Source organism: Sceloporus occidentalis, unplaced genomic scaffold, assembly GCF_023333645.1.
Source record: "Sceloporus occidentalis isolate IW3139 unplaced genomic scaffold, rSceOcc1.0.p SCAF_208, whole genome shotgun sequence".
NCBI classification, from domain to species: Eukaryota; Metazoa; Chordata; class Lepidosauria; order Squamata; family Phrynosomatidae; genus Sceloporus; species Sceloporus occidentalis.
The window spans coordinates 262,560-289,327 of NW_028317188.1; the positions used below are offsets into that span (position 1 = coordinate 262,560).

A 26,768-nucleotide genomic window follows, 5' to 3' on the forward strand; every position below is an offset into this window, starting at 1 on the left:
CATTTTAACCATAGTTACTATTTCCATAACCCCGTTATTTGTCCTGGAAAGGCACGGAGCTCAGAGAATAACGTGGAAGTTGATGTTGCGATGGGAATTTGTTTATAATCGACATTTAGCCCTTTGGCCTTTCAAGAAGACCGTGGGGTTCTGTATAGCGAGTCCAGTATCACATCATAGTTACGAGGCGTAGACAGTGATTCGTGCATATGTAATAATGACAAAGCTAGAAAGAAAATGCAATAATGATTAACAGGCAAACAGTATATCTATCTCTATGATTTTGCCGTAAATAGTCCTACAAACAGAAAACTCTGGTCCCGGAGTCAAGGCTCAACATCGAATTAGATGGCATTTGTGTAACTCAAGGCTCAACATCGAATTAGATGGCATTTGTGTAACTCAAGGCTCAACATCGAATTAGATGGCATTTGTGTAACTCAAGGCTGAACATCGAATTAGATGGCATTTGTGTAGGTTTTAGGAAATGTGGGGTTCTGGTAGCTACTAAGTTCCATAAGTGTAAAAAAAACCACAAGGAATAAGTCAAAGTTAATTAATTATGTTCACATTTGGGACATTTCCACTCATATCATAGTTGGTGAGAGTTGGTTATAACTGGATTCACACCAAACTGCTTTAAATAATGAGTAGATCTCCAAACGAAGAGAACCAGCCGCATTGTACCTTTAGAAGTTCTACAGAGAATACATTTGTTGAAGGTAAATGTGGTGACCTTTTATTAACGCTTCATTAGGAGACATAGCATGTACCTAAGTGGGGACTTATTCTTCTTGGAAAACAATCCTTTTATTGTCTTATAGTTGATTGGCAGCTGTTTCTATATATCGTATTCTTTAACTCTGCCTAAAAAGTTAATATATCAACTAATTATTATGATAAGTAAGATGGAACCACATTTTAATGTACCTGTTATTGTGGGTGTTTTAAAATAATAATTATAGTCTCATTTAGAGATCTATATATTGTTGTTATTCTATGCATGTCTATGAACAGTAAAACCATCATAAAATGATGGAAATATGGAATATATAGGTCTGGCTTCAATCCCCCTGACATATATATATATATATATATATAGGGGTAGTAGAAGTATTATATAACAGATGATATATAGATATATATAGATAGATAGATAGATCTTTAATATTTTAATTGTGCAGTTATGTCTGGCTTCGGTATTTGAAGAAGAATCAAAGCAAATGAAGTTCTAATGTGTCTTAGTTTATGAAAATATCTGTCCACAAATCTTTTCGTGCTACGTTTGCTACAGAGCCTGATTTAAAGGTGTGTGCGCACAAAACAAAACGCTCATGTCAATGATTTATTTCTAGCAATAAAAATACTTACTCAAGTAATCTAAAACCATCTTTACAATCGATGAATTGGGTCAAATGTTACAGCCAAAGTAAATTGTCTCAGTCAACAATCCTTATCGGTTCCGTTATATTCTCAAGACCTGAAGGCCTTTCATTGGCAAACAGGGAAAAGAAAAAATGTCGGTGCGCTAAGCTAGTCTCAGGCTCAAATAATACAAATGTATAATACGAGGCCTACCAAACAGGTGTAAGCATGCTGCAAATACAGTGTATTGGCTTACAATGTATACAATGGCCTTTCATTGGCTACAGGTAAATTAAGAGGGTGAGCGGTACGGTGGGAATTGAAAGGACAGGTATCTAGAATAAGCTCCTCCAACATCAGTGACAAAAAAACTGCGGAGATTGGCCTGACGGTAAAAAACTATGCCTTACTTATTGAGCGGAGGTGCAATAAATGTGTATAGTGCATGACTGGCGACACAACACTATGCCGTACTACCTAATGTGGTAAATTACATTATTTTTTGCAGTGAAGTGCGATTTAGTAGGAAGAACACCAAATATTGAGAGAGAGAGAGAGAGAGAGAGAGATGATGCATGGACGGATAGGTAGAGATGGACAGATAGATAGATAGATAGATAGATAGATAGATAGATAGATAGATAGATAGATAGAGTCTCTGCCGGATTATGTTCCAAGATGCCTATACATTTCCAGGAATGCATACAACACAGTGTTCCGTTCACCTCCCTTCCGCGGAATGGGCTGTCCGTAGGCAATGTTTTGCAGTATTTGAGCTTTAAGGCACAGCCTCTCCTAATTATTAACGGACTGTTAGATTATCTCTGCACATTGAACCCCCTGGCCCTTGTTCATAGTGCAGGAGAGGAGAGGTTACTTTCATCTGCCCGGTTTAGCCAACTCATGAGCTCTCACTTGTGTTGTAATTTGACGAAGGATGACACTGCATATCTCCCACTGTGTTTCCTTCCGACCTGCAAGGTTCCGTTTATTAAAACAATTTCCAAACATATTCACGTGTACAGAAATAAGGACTCTGAATAACACCGGCATACAGATGATAAAAAAAATAAAAATAATATTTTCGTTAATAAAGATTCAATGATGTTCCATTTTTTCCCCAAAAATAGCACTTTTCCATTGTTTTGCTATTTAACTTTTTAAACTTTGAAATAAATACCGGTAATTACACTCATAGTAACCCTTATGTATGTGTAGGGCAATTGCAAATATAACGTTAACAGATAACCCCCACCTTTTTTATTACTAGAATCAGATGAAAAACATGTTTATTGTGTTTTTTGACGGCTGCATATTAGTCATTTATATTCATATCAAGCTTTGTTAATTTAGCTCAATTTACTAGACAAAACACTCTGACTGCTTATCATACCATGACTGCAGTAACCAATAGAATGGCTCCGTCTTAATCACCATGGACTTTTCAAAAAAAAATCAGGTCGATGTAGTGATTGTGCAGAGAAAGTGACCACAAATATCACACGACTGACAACCATGGCAGCCTCCAGGCCTGAAGATAAAGGAAGTTTTATCTTTTATAAAATATTTTAGGCTCAATGTGATTTTTTTCTTCTTCAATGGGACTCCCCCTTTAAATTTATCAGTGGGTAGAACAGCGAAACCATGTCATGTTTCTACACAAGAGATCACTGAACACTTTATGATGTAATAGGTCTTGCCTGTCTGCTTTACAATGAAGTTCACTGAATATCTAAGACTGAACATGGAAATACTGTGTTAAATATTTGCTCGATCTGCTTTGAAGTGATTTAAAGATAAGGAGAGGAGAGGGTGATTGTTTGTAAGGATGATGGCGACTAACATGAAGCTGCCTGAAATTATTATATTACGCAAAAAGTAAGAAAATGGCACAATATTTCTGAAAAAAATATTTTTCATGTGTTAATAAATTGAACTTTTCAGGAAATGCTTAAAGAGGAAGACCTATGGAAAAGAATATTTTTTTCTCCTTAAGGATAAAATACGGTGCTGTATCCGCTAACTTGGTTTTTATCTAAACCAATTTTTAGGTGATTTTGTCCACTAAAACTTCACACTGAGCTGATCCTCTATTGCAATACTAATGAAGTCTGCTTTTCCATATTTTCCCAATTTCTTTGAAAAATGTATGCTTAATACTACTAGACATAAAATGTGACATAAAAGCAGATTTATGTTCCAGTAGTAATAAAAAAAAGCCTGCAAAAGAAATAAATCAAATGGTGGAACAGTTAAGGTTTATTTGTTTAACATGCTAAAAAGTTTATATTTTGTCTGTAAGTGGAACAGCACCTTTAAAGATATTTCCATCATAGTTCATTATTCAGCCACAGCTCACAAAGCTCTTCAAAATCAAATCTGCAGGTAAGGTAAGGCAATTTAATTGAAACGTGATTTAAATCATGCAATTTCCACTGCACGCAATTTTCTTATAAAAAGAAAAAACCAGAATGTCCATGCAATTTCATTTGGAAATGGATGATTTTCAAAGGTTTTACATTCCCTGATTCTGGAATATACTATAAGTCTGTAAAAAATGTTTGCAGTCTAAAGCATAATGCCGTGTTTGTGGCTTCTCCACGTCCCCAACGTAGTTTATTATATGCATCTGTACTTTTCTTTCTGGACCGGTGTGTGTGTGTGGGGGGGGAATCCCAAATTCGGCCATGCAGCAGAGTAATTTGTTCCATTCAGCATCCACTGCATTGATTATTAATTTCAAGAGATTCATTTCAATTGTGTTGTGTTGATACAACCTCCACAAGCCCCGCTCTGAGCTCTTCAGATGGTCCTAGCAGCTCACAAGAGGTTTTTTGCCATAGCGTTCAAGGTTCTAACCTTTGCCACATCTGTAACCTTGATAGAATACTCAGAGGTAGAAAGGGACGCTCCCATGGATACAGAATTGTTCCTGCAAGCGGACAAATACGTAACCATTACAGAACGCACAATGAGAAGTATGTATTAACAAAAAAAGTTTGGAAGGCCAGATCCTGATAATCCGTATGTTTGATGTCCCTAAACAGACCATGATGAAATACATATTCTATTATATAGATTCAGAACCATACAATACCCCCAGCAACTTGAAAAGTCACACTTTGCAAACAACTTTTCCTTTTTTTTTATAAGAATGTATTTAAAGTGAGTTTCAGTGAATAAGAATCCCCCTCTGCTGCTTATCCTTACTGCAGCATAAATATTAGTTTGTTAGAACCTGGTTCTCCTGACTTGATCAGCAGTTTCCAGCACAAGGTTGCAGCTCATGTCCTCTCTAATGTGTGCAGAAGGATGTTTAATGAGTCAAACAGCACGGGCAGGTCAGAAGGATGACGAGACGTGAATATCATATCCTATGAATGCATAGATGTATCCAAATATTTAAAAAGGATTCCAACTTATTTAATACTCTTTATTTTTAAAGAAACCTTGATGGAACAAATTTTCTTTTATATGGTTTACAACTGTGAATATATATATTACTTGGGTGATATGTCTCTCTCTGTGACAGTGCTGTACCTGTACTTCATTGTGGAGTCCTTGGTGGAACGTGCAGAACAGTGGAATTCCTGAACTCCGGCTCCCTCAAGTATCCTTTGCAAATTCCGCTCAGTGATGCCACCCCCTACAGGGCAAGATTAAATACACGGGTCAATGACGGAAAACGAGTTCTGGTAATGAAAACAGGGCAAGATTAACCCCTTGATGACAATTGCCGGTCCGGGCACGTCACGGAAAAACATGTCGTTAACGACAAATGACGTGCCAGGACCGTCATTTGTTAAAACGGGTAAAAAAAAATCGATCCGTGATCGGTTTTTTGTGTGTTTTTTTTTTTACCCAAACGGCGCTGCTGTAATGCCTCGACCTCGAGGCATTCAGCAACGCCATGATCGGAATCGGGGGCCATGTCTGGCCCCTCCCCGGGGCGTCAACATCCGCCATACAATGTATGGCGGCGGATGCCAGTTTTAAAAGCGTTTAGGCGGCGATCAACGATCACCTCCTAAACTTAAATGGTGTCGCTAGAATGCCTCGATCAGGAGGCATCCAGCGACACCAAACACCTCTTGATGGACTGTGACCGCTCCGGAGAGCGGTCACAGCCGCAGCTGCCGGTGATCTTCGCCATCAGCAAGATGGCGGCGACCCGGGAAAAAAAATAATAAAGACGAAAAAGTTCGCTAGACGGTCTCCTGACCTTCTAGAGAACTCTGGCTCCACTTGCAGGTTGAATACAGGTACTGTATTTCAGCCATGCAAGTCAATGGAGCTCAGCTTTCTAATCACAGTGTGATTAGAAAAAAATAAATTAAAAATAAAATAAAATTAATAATCATTAGAAAAAAAAATAGTAAAAAAACAGTAAAATGTAAAAATAATTTCCCTCTGATGTCACTATCAGGGGAACCTTCAAGTTGAAAAAAAATCTTAAAAATGTTTTAAAAAAGGCAAAAAAAAATTAAAATATATATATAAAAAATATATTTTTGTGAGCAAGTCCTAAAATTAGCACATTAGCTTAAAACAATTCTCGCATGGAAAGAGTTAAAATACTGGCATATTAAATGCCCATGGGGTGTCTACTTTTAAAAAATGTATGATTTGATGGGGTAAATTGAATTGGCCGGATTCAACAATGTCCCAAATAACACGGGGGGAAGGATTGCCACACATCTAATTTCCAATTAGAAAAATGCACACGTACCAAATGTGGCCTTTTAGTTCCCCCCAAAAATGACAAACCCATGCATGTGGGGTATCACTGTACTCAGGAGATGTTGCTGAACACATATTGGGGTGTCGTGTGACCGCGGCATATACCAGGAGCTGTAAATTCATACATAAAGTAGGTGTGTGTGGGAAAAATACACACACAAAAATACTACTGCAAACTTTGAAAAAATGCTGGTGGTAAAATGTGTGCATGCAAAGAGTTAAAATACCAGCATTTAAAATACCCTGGGGTGTCTAGTTTTTAAAAATATATGGCTTTATTGGGCACACTGAAATGGCCCGGCTCAAAGATGTACCAAATAGGGCATGGGCAGTGGATCCCCAAATGCCAAAGTTCCACATTGAAAAATGTGCGCGCTCCAAATGTGGCCCTTTTGCCCCCAAACAGCCAGGCAAAATCATTCATGTGGGGTATCACTGCGCTCAGGAGATGTTGCTGAACACATATTGGGGTGTTTTGTGATAGTGACATATACGAGAACTTTTTAATTCATACCTGAAGTAAAATGTGTGTGACAAAACAAATGCAAAAAAATGACTACCACAAAGTTTGACAAAGACTGGTGGTAGATATGGTGCATGGAAAGAGTTAAAATACTAGCATTTGAAATACCCTGGGGTGTCTAGTTTTCAAAAATATATGGCTTTATTGGGCACACTGAAATGGCCCGGCTCAAAGATGTGCCAAATAGGGCATGGGCAGTGGATCCCCAAATACCAAAGTTCAACATTGAAAATGCGCATGTCCCAAATGTGGCCCTTTTGCCCCCAAACACCCAGGCAAAATCATTCATGTGAGGTATCGCTGTACTCAGGAGATGTTGCTAAACACATATTCCAGAACCTGTTTATTCATACCTAAAGTAAAGTGTGTGAAAAAACAAATGCAAAAAAAATGACTACCATAAAGTTTGACAAAGGCTGATGGTAGAATTAGTGCTTGGAAAGGGTTAAAATACTAGCACTTGGAATACCCTGGGCTGTCTAGTTTTCAAAAATATATGACTTGATGGGGTAAATTGCATTGGCCGGCTTCAAAGATACCCGAAATGGCACATGGGGGGAAGAATTACCAGATTTGGAAAAAAAGGCTTTGAAATAGCAAAACGCTACCTGTACTTTTTGCCCCATAATGTGTAGAAAAAAGCAAAAAAACATAAAAACATTGGGTATTTCTAAACTCAGGACAAATAGTAGAATCTATTTAGCAGGTTTTTTCATTACCTTTTATAGATGAGTAAAAGATTTTTCAACTAAAAGTTAGAAACAGTCATTTTTTTTCTAAATTTTTCACCATATTTTATACTTTTTTTAATAGTAAATAATATGATACAATCAAAACAATGTCATCTAAAGAAAGCCCGTCTTGTCCTGAAAAAAACAATATCTAATGTGTGTGGGTTCAGTAAACGGGAAAGAAGAAAATTACAACTAAACACGAGCAGCGCAGAAATGTTAAAACGGCCATTGTCACGAAGGGTACAAAAAGTAAAATCAGCCTTTGTCACGAAGGGGTTAAAGACACAGGGTCAATAACAGAAAACGGGTTCACTGGAAATGCCAAAGAGGGCAAGATTAAATACACAGGGTCAATAACAGAAAACAAGTTCTGGAAATGCCAAACAACTTGTGTGCAACAGCACCGCTTCCCACCCCTATGAGGTGACGCTCTATTAGAGATACTGCCATTGGGATCTGGCCATAACCCAGGAAGGTTTTGCCACCAAACCTAGAGCATTCTAAAGCACTCAGATCCTCTATTCCCAATACAAAAAAATCAACCCAATAAGGATTGGCAGACACGGCCAGTTTCAAAAACCAGATTTAGTTATAGTAGTATAGACACAAAAAACAAGATTAACCCCTTAAGGACCAGGCTGTGTTTTACCTTTTGTACCATTGGGACCGAGGCTGTTTTAATACTTTTGCGGTGTTCGTGTTTAGATGTAATTTTCTCTTCACTCATTTAGTGAACCCACACAAATTATATGTTGTTTTTTTCAGGACAAGAAGGGCTTTCTTCAGATACCATTGTTTTAACCATATTATCTAATTTCCCATAAAGTAATAAAATATGATGAAAAATGTAAAAAAAACCCACATTTTCTGACTTTTACCCCAAAAATCTTTTACTCATCCAAAAAAGCTAATGAAAAACCCTACTAAATATATTCTACTATTTGTCCTGAGTTTAGAAATACCCAATGTTTTTATGTTTTTTTGCTTTTTTCTGCACGTTATGGAGCATTAAGTACAGGTAGCGTTTTGCTATTTCAAAACCATTTTTTCCAAATCTGGTAATTCTTCCCCCCATGTGCCATTTCGGGTATCTTTGAAGCCGGCCAATGCAATTTACCCCATCAAATCATATATTTTTGAAAACTAGACACCCCAAGGTATTTCAAATGCTAGTATTTTAACCCTTTCCATGCATGAGATTCTACCACCAGCCTTTGCCACACTTTGTGTTAGTATTTTTTTGGCATTTTTTTTTACACAAATTGTACTTTGGGTATACATTTATAGCTCCAGGTATACGTCACTATCAAACAACACCCTAATATGTGTTCAGGAACATCTCCCGAGTTCAGTCATACCCCACATGTATGGGTTTGTCTGGTGTTTGAGGTTAAAATGCCACATTTTGGAAGTGCGCTTTCCCCCCCCCCCCCATTTCGGTCAGTCTGTGCCTATGCCCTATCTTTGAGCCCGGCCACTCTAATTTACCCCATCAAACCATTCATTTTTTAAATTAGACACCCCTTGGGTATTTGAAATGCTTTTATTTAAATTTTTCCACGTCAGGATTTTTGGGAAGATACAGCGCTAATTTTAGCACTTGCTCATAATAATAAACTTTATTTTTTAATTTTATTTATTTTACTCTTTTTGGACTTTTTTTTTACATTTTGCTGGAACTGGATAGTTCCTCTAAAGCATAATAATTTTTAAATGTTACCATGTTTTTTTTAAGCTTTTTCTTTTTTTTTTAATTTTTTTATTTTTTTTTTAAATATTTTACTAATCACATAGTGATTAGAAAGCTGGCCTCCATTGACTTGTATGGTTGAATGCAGTACCTGTATTCAACCAGCAAGTGGAGCCAGAGTTCTCTAGAAGGTCAGGAGACCGTCTAGCGAACTTTTTCAACTTTATTATTTTTTTTCCCGGGCCGCCGCCATCTTGCGGATGGTGAGGACTGCGTGCAGCTGCGGCTGTGACCGCTCTCCGGAGCGGTCACAGTCCATCAAGAGGTAAGTGTTTGGTGTCGCTGGATGCCTCCTGATCGAGGCATTCCAGCGACACCATTGAAGTTTAGGAGGTGATCGTTGATCGCCTCCAAAACGCTTTTAAAACGGGCGTCCGCCGCCATACAATGTATGGCGGCTGTTGACGCCCCGGGGAGGGGCCAGACATGGCCCATCATGCCGATCTCGGTGTTGCTGAATGCCTCGACATCGAGGCATTACAGCAACACCGTTTAAGCTTAGAAAGTGATCATTGATCACTTTCTAAGCTTGTTTAAGTCTGATGACGTGTCAGGCACGTCATAGGTCGTTAAGTGACCGTTTTGCATGACGTGCCTGACCCGGCAATGGACGTTAAGGGGTTAAAAAAGCAAAGAATTACCTGGCAGAACTATAATTCTTCCTTTGGCCTAAAACAGAGACACAAACGTTATTACATGAGCGTTAAAGGCACGCGGAACTCTCCGTACATCAACTGGAGCTTAATAAATGACATATACATACATCCATACCTACAAAAATCACCAAGGAGTATAACCACTAACCTGTGACTATGCACAAAAGCTGAGCATTTCAGGGTTATTCTTCTGTATGCATTATTTAGATCCAATCACAATGAACTTCTCCTGCAAGAATGACAGAGCTAGCCCTGTATAATGTATATTACATGTGGGGAGATATCTTAAAGGTGACGGCGAGCTGGGTTATAAATTGGGATAGTATGTTCTTAATCCTAGTTGAATCTTGATGTAGCTTGGTCTCGTTGCTATGGTTACAACATCACTGGGTTGTTTTTTTTAATATTCTTGCTCCGTACATTTCGGTTTGTTGTTGTATGTACTTACATTCTGTACACAAGCTGCGATTGGATTATTGACTTGCTATTAAATAAGATCATCTCTTTGACGTAACTATGCGTTCCACGGGGTCAGCTCTCTCAGGCAGGAGAAGCTCACTGAAGCTGATGCTTCATAACATGCCGTCAAGGAGTTAAGATGCTCAGTTTTCTCCTGTTTCTGAACACACACCGGTTACTAAGAAAAAGTACTAAGAACATGCAAGACAGCATGCAAGAGGAGATTCGGGAGCATGCTGGCACGGCAGGTTTGTCTAAATGGATTTTAAATACTCGCACCTTCTAATGCAACTTTTTTGTCAGTGAGAACATCCTCAAGTATTGGTCTCCTTCCCGTTTAATAATTGTAACGCAGGATACCGTTTCATTATTACTTCCCAACGTTACCTGTTCCACCAGTCTCTTAATCAGAGGCAGACCTTCCAACGCCGTACTGTCACAGCCGCTGGTCAGCACCCGCTCAAATCCCAGAGAGATGAGGGTTTCCATGGCAAGCATAGGATCATAAACCATGTCAAACGCTGCAAGGCGATGATACATGTCAGCTGTCGTCACATACCTTTCACCACTGGGTTTGTTTTCTATGGTACTCACCTCGATGAAATGTGACGGGAAGGGGACGAGACAGCGCTGGAAAATATATAAAATAAAAGGATAAGCTATTTAACACAGCCATTAGAGCTGTTTGGGGTCAAACTGTTGAGGGGTCCTGGGGCCCACACAGCCCCACACCTGTGTACACCCTCATATCCCAATACTGATGCATAGTTTGTGATGGCGAAAGGGATTTACTGTACAACGCTTTAGCCTGAAAATAGGGCTGTTGTGTCATATATCAGAGAAATCAACACATATAAACACCACGTACCAAGTAAATCCATGCACAATTCTGTATCAATTCGACCGTCTTCCGTCAAAGCTCCGAACACCAGCCCATCAGCACCGTGTAGTTTGGCGAGGCGGATGTCAGCTTTCATTACTTCCACCTCCCGGTCGGAGTAAAGGAAGTCACCACCTCGTGGTCGAATCATCACAAATACTGGAATCTGGATATACTGCTTTACCACCTGCAGCAGACCTGAGGGGTATATTACTAAGTGACCTGCGATAAACACACAAGAGAGTAACAACCCTTAAATACTCATACTCACCAATGGTAGGTGTGATCCCTCCTTCTATTAGACTGGCACAGAGCTCGATGCGACCAGCGCCTACAGAGTTTACAAAGGAAGGCAAGAATGCATTTAAAGGGACTTTTTACTATACCTAGACTAGACAGCCCCACTAAAGAAGAATGCATATTGATGTACTCTGTGAATTCTTTAATATGCTGTCTTCAAGGTCAAATAAATAAAAAGGACTTAGTTGAGGTGGAAGCTGCAGCTGCCCTCCTCTGCCATGGCCTGATGATTCAGCGGCAGGAAAACACTCCCAATAACATCAATGGGAGCACTTTCCACGCATGAGCACCGGGGCCGGAACAGTATTCGCAGAGCCTGTGCCAGAGCTGACCGTGGTAAGTATATCATGTCTGCACGTAAAATAGTTGAGGGGGAGGGCAAATACATATGGGGCATTTTACAGAATCCCCCAATGTGTTTACAAAAGGGGCTAAAACCCGTAAAAGGGGCTAAACCCCGTAAAAGGGGCTATACATTAACGTGCATTTATTGGCTGGAGCCGCTCTGTAATCATTTTTTAGATTCTCTTACCTCCCCTTTCGGCATTCACCGCAGACTCAACTGAATCCACACAGACTTCCATTAGAAATCCTTGATCCGCCATCTATCCAGAGAAAGTAGAAGAATTTCATACATTACAATAAAGAGGAATAATACCAGAAAACACACAGATTTACATCAAGGACGGAAAATTAAGGAACATTCTACACTTTATCACAATGTAGGAAATGCAGGATTTTCTAAACATACGTGTATGAAGCTTCAATACCTAACATACTAACAGCCGTTCACCTGAGGCAGATGAGATCCCCGCATCGCAGGAGCTATTTTAATGAAATTCCCGGTTTAACGCTTTGAATAATATGAATATTTATGTATATATATGTGCATGCGTGTGTATATACATACATATACAGCTATGTACTTTTGCTTACTGTCTTTAAATACATTACTAAAAGCTAAAGGACGTATCCACTAACTTGAGTTTTATTTACAGAAGAAACAGGAATGAACGACAGAATCCCAAATGTACATATTTAGATTTTTAATAGTTGTTGTGAAAGAGAAACCACCCCAAAAAAAACAGTGTTATGAGATTCAGTGACACATTACAAATAAATGCATTACTGTCCTCCACTGTGAAGTAGGAAAAGCACTTTATTTACTTAATTAACACAACTAAACGTAATTATACGTCCTTAAGAGTATGGTGTGTCATAATGACATCTTAATGAATGTCTGCTGTGTAACCCTTTAACTCCTGGGGGCTCGTGAAAAGTGTTCCTGCAGCTACTCGCAGGGCCGTCTGCTGGCATATGGCTCACTGCTATTGGCAGATGATATGATACGCTGGCCCATGTGAGCCATTTCTATCTGCAGGAAAATAAACGTACGGGAAGCAGAAGGGAACATTCTAATGCAAACGGCATATAACGGGGTTCACCCGCGACCTTGCCAACTTGCTGTTACGTTACGTGTTTACCTCCCACAACCACCATTCCCCAACTACCTCCCTGATTGCGCCAAGCACCGCCCACTCAGCCATCATTGGGTGAATACATCCGACGGGCCAACTCCCGAGAGAACACCCATTCCATCATCCTGTATCTGATTGGCCCAGTCATGTAGTTCCTTAATCACTCATTGGACATTGAATGCACATCTCTGATTCCAATTGGATGCATTTTCTGGTAGGATAAGTTAATTGGATGTAATAATGACATTTCCGATTGGACGATGTTAAGGCGTGTTTTTATATTTAGGCTGGCAGCGCCATCGCGCGCTAAATTGTCGGATAGAGAGGACGGCCCTCAAATTAGCGCAGAACTAATATTAATTCTTCGTTTTAATGTCTACTTTGTTCCATTAGTAACAGCAGGAAATACGAAACGACAGTACCAGCTAAAGCGTACGACGCAATTACGTATTGGGGGTATGCCCGTGCGGCCGTCGACGTGATGACGTAATTGCAATATGGCTGCGCCCTGTAATGACTTTACGTCCGCCGGTAGGTTCTTCGTATGGGGAGTTGCGGTATCTAGTAATGAAATGTGGCGTTTGTGATAATGTGCTCACGTTTTACACGTAAATAAGCTGCAGTTTGTTTAACGGATGTTTAATGTATTCGTATTAGTGTGGAGTGGATGGGTTAAGCCCTGCATACAGGTGTATCTGCCCGAACACATAACAAGAAGGGCATGTTCCCTACCAACTGGTTTCCTTTGCTGCTCCTTTCCGGGGATGGGGGGTAACTACGCCCATTACCCTCAGCCAGCATACAGTTCAGTCATTTGTTCTGTGTTTGCATGTTTCCAGGTCGCAGCTGATGAAGTTGGTGACATTGTTTCTGTTCTCGTTCTGGAATTAGCGTTGGAATTACACGAATACGATGCTGCTTCTTGCAACGTTGCGGTCCAGCCTGGCCCAGAGCAGACTGCAGGCCTTGCGTCTAATCCATTATGAAAGAGGGCAGGTAATCGGTGTTTGCAGCGAGTCTGATCTCCTTCCATTTGTTTTTCTTTATATCTGGACATCACTAATGTTTATTTCTTGCTCATCATGGAAACGTAGAACTTCATTGCAGACAAGAACCATTCGGCCCATCTAGTCTGATCTAACCTAATATTAGGCTCAGATCTTAATCAGTCCTTAGATTGATGATAGCTTAATGCCTATAAAAATGCATGATTGAATCCCCTTACTTCCAATGGAAGGCTGTTCCATTTATCTAACACCCTCTTAGTAAAGTAAAACTTCTTTAGGCTACATCTCAATCTCTGACTCTCTTGTTCTAGGTTTTGATCTCTTGTTCCAACATTTTTACTTCTTTAAAATAAATGTCCTTGCTGTACTTTTGGATGAACTTTAGAACTGGGTATGTGTGAAAGGTTGAACTCGATGGTCTTTTTTCAATCTACTATACTATACTACTTTCCTTCATGTAAGAACTTGCTGTCTATGGCGCTCCGCTTCACTTTATAAAGTGTAATGAGTCATTTTATGAAACTATGGTAACTCTTGTATGTGGCAATCATTTTATCCCTTACTGTCCTCCTTGGAAACTATGCAGTCAGTAACGTATACGTTATTTAATGTTCTGATTTACAGCAGAAGAACTGTGCACAGTGGAGACAGTATATCCAAAAGAAATGGAAAAGCAGCATTGTTGCAGACGTGGCCGCCCCATCCCGAGCTGCAGTAAGCGCTGTACCCCCTTCTGCTGCAAACCGTATGATGGGTCGGTGGCTCCTGGTTTGCAGTGGAATGGTAGCTGGGGCTGTAATACTTGGAGGTGTAACCAGGTGAGATTGATTGTGTTCTTCAAATGCTTATTCTGATCTGTTTGATTCAAGGGGAAGACTAACGGGAAAGCATTTTTTGTCAGTGAGCATAAACCACAGTGCAGGATACTGCAATCTAGTTCAGTTCCTTTACGTTGCAGGCTTGTGGGACCTAATGTGTGGGACTGCGCTATATAAATAGAAGGGAATATTGACAGAAAACTGTCATTCTCCAACAGTTGACTTTCAAACACTACACTTAGCTGATTCTTTACGCAAATGCTAATGGAATCTGTTCTTCCGATGTTCTAGTCACCTTATTTATGCAGCCCTGATGATGAAGCTAAGATGACCACTTATCCAAAAAACACACAAATATCTATTTTCTTTTGTCAGTACCTATACCATATCTTGTACTTAACATGACTTATATTTCATACATCATAGGTTAACAGAGTCTGGACTCTCGATGGTTGATTGGCATTTAATAAAAGAAATGAAGCCGCCGTCGACACAAGAAGAATGGGAAGCTGAATTCCAAAAATACCAGCAGTTTCCAGAGTTTAAAATGTAAGGTCCCGAAATGCAGCAGGCTATAGATTGTTTTGTGTTTTTGTTAACCAATAACCAAATGTGAAACTAATTTATCTGAAATTTATTCATAGTAAGAGCAGGGTTTCTGACAGATACAAAAACATTTTGGTTTCTGTGCTTATTTAGTTCTAGATGCTTTCATATGTAAAGCATGATTTGACAGATATAGTGTGTACATTGAGTACATTCTAAGAAAAACATTCAGTTTGATGAGGGCACATGCACTAGTATTGCTGCCGGAGTAAGATCAAGGCAGATTAAACTGCAGCCATGTTTATATTTGTATGTTTTATTAATTGGAATTTTAACAGAGTCTATACAATTGCAAGATCACTTTTTACCATGAGTTGTATCTCGAGATGGATTATCATTAAATATATTTATTTTGACAACAAAAAAAGCCTATAATCCCCTTTCACTACAGAGAAGGTGGCTGCATTTGGGTGCACATGAGCAAGAGTCTGTATGCAGTTATTAAAGGCACATTCCAACAACCATATGCACTTGTGTACATGCAGAGAAAAAAAAAGTTCTCATTGATTTCAGTGGGAGCTTTAGAAAAACCTATATTTTAATTAAGCTGCCTATTATGCGTTCTCCTTTATATTGAAGTTTCTGTGGCTGTCCTCACACATGAACAGAAAAGAGGTGACCGTATCCAGACTTAAGCTCTGTTTTTGTTTCCCGTAGTTTGAACCATGACATGAGACTGAGTGAATTCAAATTTATCTGGTTCATGGAGTATTCTCACCGTATGTGGGGGCGCGCGGTTGGTCTGGCTTACATTCTTCCGGCCATCTACTTCTGGAGAAAGGGTTGGTTCAACAGGGGAATGAAGGGTCGCGTTCTCGGCCTCTGTGGCTTTGTTTGTTTTCAGGTAACTGTAAATGCATCTTGATGAGTCTTAAACACTAAATGTCAGTGATCTAAAAATATTGTTTGTTGCAATTCTAGAATACCATTCAACGGCACACGTATGTTACACACTCTGTGTTTTACTTGCCTTTGTGCATTTAATGGACCTGTTCCATCTATCTCAACTGTGTATCCTAAGACCTAAAGGGCTTTTCATCATTCAGCTGGACATAGACTTACTAAATGCATACACATGATGGTACTCGTTACTTTTTGGTGATCCGCAGTCTGCATTAGGAACCTTAGATTAAGAGATGTAACCCTGATAACAGAAAATGGATGTGGTATTGACTTGTTTTATAGAAAAAAGTATAAAGGACTTATTTCTAATTTACCAGAGCACAAACCTGGTTTACCTATATTTAACTTATAGAAGCAAATATCACACAATCACCCATTGATAGCATTAATTTATGTCTCATAGGGTCTCCTGGGCTGGTATATGGTGAAGAGTGGATTAGAAGAGAAACCCGAGTCGTATGATATTCCACGTGTCAGTCAGTACCGTCTGGCTGCCCATTTGGGCTCGGCTCTTGTCCTGTATTGTGCGAGTCTCTGGACTGGCTTATCACTCCTTCTTCCGAGGAATAAGGTAAAATGTTTGTTAGCCTTATTTCATCGCTTTTTTTTATCCATGTTTTTTTGTGAAATAGATTTGTACAAAAAGCCAAGTCATTCCCTGTGTTTGCGAATACATTTGCTTACTGAGTCTTTACTGTTCTTTTTAAGTTACATGAAACTCACCAGTTAATGAAGCTGAGAAAATTCACACACTGGACGGCAGGTCTAGTCTTCCTCACGGCTCTTTCAGGTATATCAGTCATAAGTCAATATAACAAAATAAATCCTGGAAGACAAGATTTAAGGAACTTTTTTTGCACAATTCTTTAAAACTGTGCCTGGTAACTGTAGCAGTAATGCATATACGTTCCAAGAATATATACATATATCTATATATCTATATCTATATATATATATATCTCTCTAATAGTTCTTATCTTTAATCACCCCCAACAGGTGCATTTGTCGCAGGATTAGATGCTGGACTTGTGTATAACTCTTTTCCAAAGATGGCTGATCGCTGGATTCCAGACGACCTACTTGCGTTTTCACCCACGTTAAAGAATTTCTTTGAGAATCCCACAACTGTACAGTTTGATCACAGGATCCTGGTAAGAAATCTTCAGTTCTGTTTACTCCGTAATACTTGCACTAACTGTAATAACAGAAATGTTAATCTCATGCTTGGATGTAAATCTTAACTTTTTCCTCACTAGCTGTCACTGAAGACACAAACACTTTGTTAGTTTGTTACAGACAATCATATTGGCAGTTTAGTGTTCAGAGTTATAATAGCAGGTGTGTTATTGTGCTGTGGTAATGGATGAAAACCTCATAAGTTCTGTTATGTTTATCAATGTATCAGAGTTACTTTTAAGGGTTAAAGAACCATCAATGCCACGTACAAACAGCCGTCACACTACACAGGGCCTAAAATGATTTTACTTTAATAACAGAGCTTTGCACATAACGTTTGCCTTACGGGTACATTCCCTATTAGAAACGTAATATGCTAAAAAGACTGGAATATTAGAAACATAGAAAGAACCATTCGGCCCGTCCAGTCTGCCCAATGAGGATAAAAGGGAACTGTACAAAAAAAAAAGGATTTTTATATAGAAGCAAGAGAACTAAACCAAAAACACTACCCATTGGGAAAGTTTAGAGGAAGTAGAAAAGTTGGATAGGGAAGAAGTGTTTCAGCAGCCGATGTAAAACATGTTCCATCTTCCCAAGAAAGACTACTGAATTTATCTGCACTAAAACAGGCATAAAGTATACACAAAATACTTTTTATAAATTGTTACTCCGAAAATGTATATCTGTCACGATGCGGAGAACCATCAGATCGCTGAAAGAAAATGCGTTAGAACAACATCAAAAACCTTATGCCTATCCCATGCTTGCTTTAAACGCCTTCACTGTACCATCTACTTCTGCTGGAAGGCTATTCCATGCATCCACTACCCTTTTAGTACATTCATATTTCCTGATATTACTTCTAAACCTTTGCCCCTCTAGCTTAAGACTATTTCCTCTTGTTGTGGTAGTATTTCTCCTTTTAAATAAACTTTCTTCGTTTATTGCGTTGATTCCCTTCATGTATTTAAATGTTTCTATCATATCCCCCCTGTCATGTCTTTCTTCCAGGCTATATATGTTAAGATCCTTTAACCTATCCTGGTAAATTTTATCCTGTAATCCATGAACCATTTTAGTAGGCCTTTTCTGAACTTCTCCAACATATCTCTATCCTCACGGTCTCATCGGTGATCTGTACAACGGCATGAAACTTCCCTCTTTCTACTGCTAATACCTCTCCCTATAAAACCAAGCATTCTGCTAGCGTTACCTGCTGCTGAAAAGTGAAAGAAGCTTGAATTATCCTAACTATGGACAGCCTCTCTGTTTTTCAGGGGATCAGCTCTGTAGCTGCCATTACCGGACTGTACTATGTCTCTAGGAAAGTTCCTCTTCCACGTAGAGCAAAGCTGGCATTAAATTCCCTAATCGCTGTGGCTTACATGCAGGTATTTATCTCTCTCTCAAAAGAAAAAAGTAGATGTACTTTAAAAGAATAAATAATTAATGCATTTTCCATACTACACCAGAAATAGCCAAAATACAGTGTTATAAAGCATGTATGGAACATAATAAATCATTAGAGCTCCAGGAACGGCAAGCGTACACCGGTGAAAGAAGAACGAACCCCTATCGCTTATTGAGACGTACGAAGGGTGTAGAAACTGCCACAACAAACGGCAAAACTATATAACGTCTGAAAGTGCAGTTGAACTGCCTGTAGTTCAACAAAACTTCTAAAGATACAATTTGCTATCATATCCTCACGATTAGCGGACACAATGTTCAGGCCTTCCGCTGTAGTACAAAGTCCCATCAGTTAGTCTTCAAAGCACTGTAGAAATTGCAGCGCAACAGTCTATCCAAATACAGATAGTCTTTTTATATTATAAATAGATAATATACATTAATAAAGTCATTATTGGTTATAACGGGTAAATCGCCATTTTTTTTTTGTCAAATGGCATTTGTTCTAGTTGAAGACAAAATGTTTTTGCACAGAGGAAATCAGATAAGTGAATAATTCCTATTTTAGCTTTACGCGCATGATTGAGAAATAACTAAATTGTAACAGTTGCAAAAAAAATATCTTAAAATAGGTTTTTAGTAGTAAAATTCAGCATTGTATTTGAGAACTGATTTGCATAAATCATATATTTTTCTTCTAGGTTACATTGGGAATAAGTACATTACTGCTGTATGTTCCCACTCCTTTAGCGGCTACACATCAGTCTGGGTCGCTGGCCCTCCTTAGTATGGCTATCTGGCTAATGAATGAATTGAGACGTCTACCTAAGTAATGGAGAGATGGGAAGGCTGCACTTTCATGACATTCACAGCGAATTATCCCTCAAAAAGTTTACTTTATTTTCTTTTATACTTGGCAGCTTGTATAAACTGTCGTGTGTGTATGCAGCACTTACAAACAAGCTTTAAACTTTCTATAGAGAGCCGAGTGTTAATAATGATGAATGACGGAAGTTCCGGATGGGACCATGCGCTTTTCTCATCGCATTATTTGCATCGCTTCTCCTTTTGTTTTTCGATGGGGCTGGAAGATGTTACTTTGGTTAAGTTATTACTAAATATTAGAGAAAACTACATTTATTTCATTCAAATCTGAAACTGCGCTTTCCTTTTGTAAATGAAGCAGAGCTGCTCGCTTGTATGTGTTCGGTTTGATCTGAAGAAGTTTTGTATTAAAAAGCTTTACATAGAGTGCAAGACTTGTTTACAGAACTCGGTGTGGTTAATGGTTTTCTTCTGGGGCTTTGAAGAATGTGAGTGTTTTCCAACTTCCTAAACCAAGTCCCTTCTTAATGCCCGAGGCGAATGTAAAAGGAACTTGGGTAAAGATTGAGTTACAGACCTTAAAGCTGAGTTACCTCGTGTTCCATCTTGTGCATAAATCACATCTCTATATCCCCGGGATTTGCTGCAGGTCCGGAGAAACACCGGCAAGATTCACCTTGGTGTATAAAAGGATGTTATCTATTTATTAAGGAGAAAACAATAAGGGAGGAGTGGAAACGGTATTCTGTGTCAACCACGTAGCAGACGGACATCCCCAACAGCAAAGCCCTCAATGTACATCTTTCACGTATCCCAAGTAACATCTGTGTCTGTAATACCGCTGAGTAACACAGCATCGTCATGTTGCATTGCGGTCAGGTGTAGTGATCCGTCCTCGTACGGCCCGATGTTAACGCCGTTTTTCTCCTTTGGTTATAATAATGCCATCTTTATCCTGTTCCAGGAGCTGGAAAAGAATACGCATTAATATCGGTTCCCCTTCACTCACAGAAGCAAAGAGCAAAAAGCTAAACAAACAGTTTGAAATCTATATAATTGTACGCATCCCTGTTCTGGCAACGTGTTAGGATCCGGCAATATGACTGCTGGGGGCTGCAACTCCCATCAAGCCCAGCCAGACAATGGGTTGAAGTAGTGGTGGATTCTAGCAGATGAATGGCCATCCATTGTGAGTGGATTCCAGCTGCTGTGTACTACAACTCCCATCATGTGCACCCATATACTGGCTAAGAATGATGCGATGATCATATGGCAGGGCACTAAGGATATGCGACGTCATAAATGAATATAACCTAAAATTTACCTCTAACATTCAAAAGACACGCATTGTATTTTTAGATCTAGAACTCTTGATAGAGGATAATGTTATTTGTTCGAACTGGTACTAAAAAAAACGAGGATTTTCATATACAAGCAAGAGAGCTAAACCAAAAAATGTAAGGAATAACACTACCCATATGGAAGTTTAGATAAAGTAGAAAAGGTGGAAAGGGAAGAACTTTTAGGGGATAGAAGACAAAGGGATCAAAAAAAAAAAAGATTTCAGTGGCCGATGTAAAACGAGTACCATCTTCACAAGAAAGATTACTGAATTTATCTGCACTAAAACGGGCATAAAATATACAAATAATATGTTTATAAATTGTAACTCCAAACATGTATATCTGTTACAATGCGGAGAACCATCAGTATCGCTGAAAGAAACGGCGTTAGAACAACATCAGAAACAGAAACATCAAACACGGTGTATCCAGGCATCAAAATGTCTTAATCATAGAGATAGATATTGTTCCCGCGGTAGAAGGGGAGGAATAATATACAAAGACTTTCTAACAAAAGTCTCCAATGACTTGCTCTCTGCCAAAGCAAAAGGTCACTTCTCTATTCTAATTCTACTGGATCTCTCTGCTGCTTTCGATACTGTTGATCACCACCTTCTTCTACACTCACTTACTTCTATAGGCATTCGAGATACAGCTCTCTCCTGGATCTCCTCATATCTGTCTAACCGTTCCTTCTCTGTCAACTTCTCTGGCAAGACATCATCACCCCTTCCACTTTCGGTTGGTGTCCCCCAAGGTTCAGTCCTTGGCCCTCTGCTGTTCTCTCTTTATACTTCCTCTCTTGGCACACTAATCAACTCATTTGGCCTCCAGTATCACCTATATGCAGATGATACCCAAATCTACCTGTCTTCTCCTGATCTCTCTCCATCTCTCCTGTCCCGTATTACCAATTGCTTGTCTGCTATTTCTTCATGGATGTCACAACACTACCTGAAACTTAATCTTTCTAAAACTGAACTCATTATCTTCCCTCCCTCCATCTCCACTCCACTACCTGAATTCTCTATCACCATTAACAACACGACTATCTCTCCTACTAACCAGGCCCGATGCCTTGGGGTCATCCTTGACTCAAACCTCTCCTTCATCCCTCACATTCAGTCCCTCGCCAAATCCTGCCGCTTGCACCTAAAAAACATCTCTCGTATCCACCCATTCCTCACCCAAGAATCCACAAAAACAATCGTTCATTCCCTTATCATTTCCCGTCTTGACTACTGCAACACTCTTCTGGTTGGCACTCCACTGTCTCGACTCTCTCCTTTACAGTCTATCCTAAATGCCGCTGCTAGGCTCATCTTCCTTGCACGTCGCTCCTCTTCTGCTTCCCCCCTCTGTGAAACCCTCCACTGGCTCCCAATTACCTTTAGAATTAAATTTAAGATCCTGGTACTGACATATAAGGCCATCCATAATACTGCTCCTCCGTACATTTCTGACCTCATTAGCAAATACTCTCCTACTCGATCCCTACGTTCCTCCCATGGGCTAAGGCTCTCCTCCTCACTCATCACCTCTTCCTTTTCCCGTCTACAAGATTTCACTCGAGCTGCCCCATATCTCTGGAATCTTCTCCCAAGGAACCTTCAGCATTGTCCCTCCCTCCCAACTTTCAAGAAACATCTAAAAACCCACTTCTTCAGAGAAGCATACCATCTTAGCTGCTAGAACTTCCTTGTCATCGATACAACCCCCACAATACCTCTCACCCTTTCTCTATGCCTTATGTTTGTCACCCCATTTCCCTCTAGATTGTAAGCTTGCGAGCAGGGCTCTCTCCACCAAATGTATCGGTTTGTCTTAGTCTGTCAATTCTTGTCTTGTCATATCCCTTGAATTTATGTATTGTATTAAGCGCTGCGTAAACTGTTGGCGCTATATAAATAAAGGATAATAATAATAATAATAAAAAGATTGTAAAAAAAAAAACTAGTAATCCCCACAATGCACTTTAACAGAATGCACTATTATACGCGTCATAATCTAAACAGAATAACTAGAAGTGCTGATACCGTACGAGGCCACATTCTAACGGAAAGAAACACAAGCAATCGCATAAGAATGCTTTTATTAATAAATACCAATTGATGCGCTTCATATTTGTGTTTTTGACCATTATGGTTCGCATGACTGCTGGAGAGTCGCTGCCTGCGCGGCCATGGGGCAAAGATGGCGCAGACCAGCTGTTTGGGGCAAAGACAAGATAGGGTCAAAGATAGCTCAGAAAGATTGTTTGGGGTTAGGATGGCAGTGATAAACTGCTTGGGGCAAAGGTGGCTCCCACAAGCCGTTTAAGGCAACTGTGGGGCATGTTGCTTGGTGAGGTTGAGGGTCCCTGGAACAAGTTTCTAGTTACACCCCTCGTAATACTTTATTTTATTAAAGAATCCAGCTTCAGCGTCTTCATGTTACTCTTGCAGCTCTTTCAACGGGGATTATAAGAGCGGCTCTCACTTCATTATTAGTTATGGGCGCCAAGTTCGCCAACACCAGGAAGTTTCTCCAGCAAGGAGGTCTTAGCTGGCCCTGTGTAATGTATAACGCAACGTGTGAGGAGGCCCCCCCCCCCGATCCTTCTTTGATTAAACTATACATTATCCGGGTCCAGTCAAGCCTTCATAATATATACGGAAGTCAAGGAGCTGAAATACAATACTCCACATACTCTATTAATTCGCCTTTTAGTGAATAAACCCGTGAGTGAGGTTCCGCACCTCCGTAGGTTACGGCAACAGGGCCTTTCGCCCAGATAACCCAAGGCTCGCCCGATGCTGATTGGCTTTGGGGAAGACAGGAAGCCGCACAGCTGATGTGGGCGGGGCTTCCTGGGCAGGATTGCAGTGACAGCCGGAAGTGTTGGGGCTAGCATCGTTTGATCGCTGAGTGATCTTTCCGTCGGTTGTTACGTTGTATCCGGACGGTGTATTCGTTGCATTGAGCCTCCTCCGAGCTGCGGCAGTATGACGGCTCATTCATTCACCGTGCCCATGATCGTCTTCACTACCTTCTGGGGTTTGATCGGGATCGCCGCCCCTTGGTTTGTGCCAAAGGGCCCTAATCGAGGGTGAGACCTTTCTGCCGATTTCCCGTCATAGATCCGAATAAATGGTGAAATCACCCGGGTTTTGGGAGCAAAATGAGTGATTGTTAAATTATCATCGTCTGGAGGGGGAGGGGTGACAAAGGCAATAAAGAAGCCTTAACTGCTGCAGAACATCTTGGACACGAGATCTGCTGCTCACCAGGGATGCTGCCGTGTTAAGCGGGTTCCGGTATCCCCGGTTCCTGGATTTCATTTGTTGCCTTTTATTTTCTGGAGGATTTAATGATTTTCTAGGCTCGTTCGAGGGTTTTCTGCTGGGAAAGGTTAACCCTTTGTGCTTCAGAGAGGTATGCCTTGGATTTGACACCTCTGGTAGTGAAAGGGTTAATGGATCATTCTGTTTCAATGATGCAAACTAGTGCTTAACATATATATATATATTTATTACAGCACTGAATAATACATAAATGGACAGTTTATAGCCCCACTAAAGGAGAATACTTATTAAATTACCGGGAGTATTTTATTTAAAATGCATTCTTCCAAAATGAAGACTATGCCCCCAGTGTTTGTCAAGCCATCTCTGGAGCAGTCTGGAGGTAAGTATATCCTGTGCATTGGTGAACATGCTATGGCAAGGAGCCATGTGAGGGGTCCTGCAGAATCCCCCCCGTGCCTTTGTAAAAGGGGCCGTGCAGCTGTCATACGCGTCACGGTGCAAGAGATGGCTGGGTTGTCTCTTTCAGGCCCACGGATACCGGCGTTGTTACAACCTGCAAAAAAAAGCATCGCTGCGGCCGTATCCCAAATAATTTCACAGATTGGGTCATTTTGGGTTACTGTTTTTTTCCCCCCTGTATTAAAACTGAGCCTGACTCTGTGTATCCGCCTCTTACAGGGTGATCATTACCATGCTGGTGACCACCGCCGTCTGCTGCTACCTCTTGTAAGTATCATCTCCTAATTACCAAGGTGAACTTCCTAACGGTGGCCACGGTGACCCCCGATGAATTAATTTCATCCAATGGAAGTCTCGTCTCGTGTTTTCCTTACGAAGTGTTTGTCCACATTTATTCTTATATTTTATTTCTACAACGCCAACAATTTACAGTGCGTACAATCAAAGGGTCTGACAGAACTAGAGAAAGCGTTGGGTAGAGAGGGTCTCAGCTTCCAACCTGGAGGGAGCGGGGAGAGGAGAAAGGGGAGACGGGGTGTTTGCGTAACTCCTTCGGTCAAACAGTATGAGGTTTTATTTACTTCGGCAGCATTTCTGAGCCCTCGCTACGCATGCGAGACGAGTTATGAGCTTTCTAATTGGAGTATAAACGGCCCAGTAACGCACAAAACATCCATCCTCTGTGACTGCAGCCTACAAGCTGGCATCTAACACTATAACGCCGGAGACGCTTGGTTCTGGATTGTCGTATATTCCTTATTCTTATCCATGGCTCCATCAGCCTCCGAAAGGGTCCTCGTTCACTAAAGCAGGAGTCGGCAAGATGAGCTCCCAGACCCGTAGCTTCACTATGCATTTTGAAGGACCAACACCAGCAAGATGAGCCCTGTATAATGTATGGATAATCAGTGAGATTTCTCAAGTCCCCTTACCGATTGAACTGGGGCCAGCCCGGGCCCTCAAGCAGGAGAAACCTGCCAAGGATGGGTCTTCATCATGCATTGTGAGCTTAGCGGAAATCCCAGCTCTCCGTCCAACTCCCGCTTTACTGAGCAAACCCAACGTCTGTACATCTGTTGAGCCCTGGATTATTTCATGTGCAGTTATGACTCCTTCGTGTTTTGAACAGAAACATCGTTTTCTATCAATTAAACCTCATTATCTGTTGCAGCTGGCTGGTGGCCATCTTGGCTCAAGTGAATCCCTTGTTTGGACCACAACTGAAAAACGATACCATTTGGTACGTCCGGTTCCACTGGGAATGAGCGAGTCGGAGTGGCCAATATCAGCCGAGGTATGGTATTCAGTTGGGTTGAAAACCTTCTGGGGCAGGTCTCTGAATGCCACGGGCACGTTGGCCCTTTCTGACGTGAAGGGGGAAACTAATTTCGGGTTCTATTTACTAAAAGTCACAAAGCTCACTGGCGCGTTAAATATGTGACGTGACGACCTCAAATTTTAAGTCACTACCCCCTAAAGTGTTTGCACATGTCTAGAGGCATGCTGCGGCAGCCCGATGGCTTCCAAGTGATCGTAGTCCTTGAGAAAAGGCAACAAATGATTGGTTTTCCCAATTAATTGTATTTTGTTTGCATTAGAACTTCCAGGTTTTCCCGAAGTTGTGATGTATGATCCCTATTCCTGAGCCCAAATGTTTCATTTTCGGCTATACCGCGTCGTGCAAAACCAGGTGAACACAGAAACCCACTTGGGCGAGTCCAGCAAGTCTCCATACTCACACTCATCCTCACATCTCTGAACCCGGCTTCAAACTTACCATGGATTCGGTTACCGCCAACTCAAAACGGACCACGACAGCGTTATGTCACGGACATGATGTAACATATTCCTTGATACACGGCTTATTCTCTTGCATATGGATTTGACCGTTTCTGTGCATCCACAGGGTTTCTGATGCCGTCACAATATTAAAGACCCAAACAGTCAGTTTTTAAGTTATTATAGAAAACAAAGTGAACAGATGGAATTTTTTTTGTTGTTGTCGGGACAAACGCCGGTTCCAGAATGTAGCTCCAAGTGAAACAA

General features: G+C 40.5%; 3 protein-coding genes across 3 annotated transcripts; 2 read left to right on the forward strand and 1 right to left on the reverse strand.

The window, feature by feature from the left end:
* Positions 1-4,185: 4,185 nt before the first annotated feature.
* Positions 4,186-12,012, reverse strand: LOC149277619 (copper homeostasis protein cutC homolog). Its single transcript, XM_089502664.1, has 8 exons — positions 11,940-12,012; positions 11,379-11,438; positions 11,096-11,305; positions 10,822-10,857; positions 10,615-10,748; positions 9,754-9,781; positions 4,906-5,011; positions 4,186-4,297 (listed from the first exon to the last, which is right to left on the reverse strand). The coding sequence occupies exons 1-8, from the start codon at positions 12,010-12,012 to the stop codon at positions 4,186-4,188; spliced, it is 759 nt and encodes a 252-aa protein (XP_089358790.1).
* Positions 12,013-16,115: 4,103 nt separating this feature from the next.
* On the forward strand, positions 16,116-19,641 carry COX15 (cytochrome c oxidase assembly factor COX15). The gene is made up of 6 exons (XM_089502653.1): positions 16,116-16,160; positions 16,623-16,790; positions 16,928-17,009; positions 17,216-17,370; positions 18,676-18,789; positions 19,510-19,641. Exons 1-6 carry the CDS (start codon positions 16,116-16,118, stop codon positions 19,639-19,641), a joined length of 696 nt encoding a protein of 231 aa, XP_089358779.1.
* A 4,319-nt stretch (positions 19,642-23,960) lies between these two features.
* On the forward strand, positions 23,961-25,987 carry LOC149277621 (V-type proton ATPase subunit e 2-like). The gene is made up of 3 exons (XM_089502657.1): positions 23,961-24,064; positions 24,942-24,989; positions 25,894-25,987. The coding sequence occupies exons 1-3, from the start codon at positions 23,961-23,963 to the stop codon at positions 25,985-25,987; spliced, it is 246 nt and encodes an 81-aa protein (XP_089358783.1).
* Positions 25,988-26,768: the final 781 nt, after the last annotated feature.

Bases quoted from the DNA above. Each gene is read 5' to 3' on its own strand.
- LOC149277619 (XM_089502664.1), bottom strand. From the start codon at position 12,012: ATGGCGGATCAAGGATTTCTAATGGAAGTCTGTGTGGATTCAGTTGAG. The intron at 11,306-11,378 runs GTGAGTATGAGT...TATACCCCTCAG, and splicing joins AGGGATCACACCTACCATTG to GTCTGCTGCAGGTGGTAAAG. The intron at 4,298-4,905 runs GTACAGCACTGT...GTCCGCTTGCAG, and splicing joins GACTCCACAATGAAGTACAG to GAACAATTCTGTATCCATGG.
- COX15 (XM_089502653.1), top strand. From the start codon at position 16,116: ATGAAGGGTCGCGTTCTCGGCCTCTGTGGCTTTGTTTGTTTTCAG. The intron at 17,010-17,215 runs GTATATCAGTCA...CACCCCCAACAG, and splicing joins CTTCCTCACGGCTCTTTCAG to GTGCATTTGTCGCAGGATTA. The intron at 18,790-19,509 runs GTATTTATCTCT...TTTTTCTTCTAG, and splicing joins TCGCTGTGGCTTACATGCAG to GTTACATTGGGAATAAGTAC.
- LOC149277621 (XM_089502657.1), top strand. From the start codon at position 23,961: ATGACGGCTCATTCATTCACCGTGCCCATGATCGTCTTCACTACCTTC. The intron at 24,065-24,941 runs GTGAGACCTTTC...CGCCTCTTACAG, and splicing joins CCAAAGGGCCCTAATCGAGG to GGTGATCATTACCATGCTGG. The intron at 24,990-25,893 runs GTAAGTATCATC...TATCTGTTGCAG, and splicing joins GCCGTCTGCTGCTACCTCTT to CTGGCTGGTGGCCATCTTGG.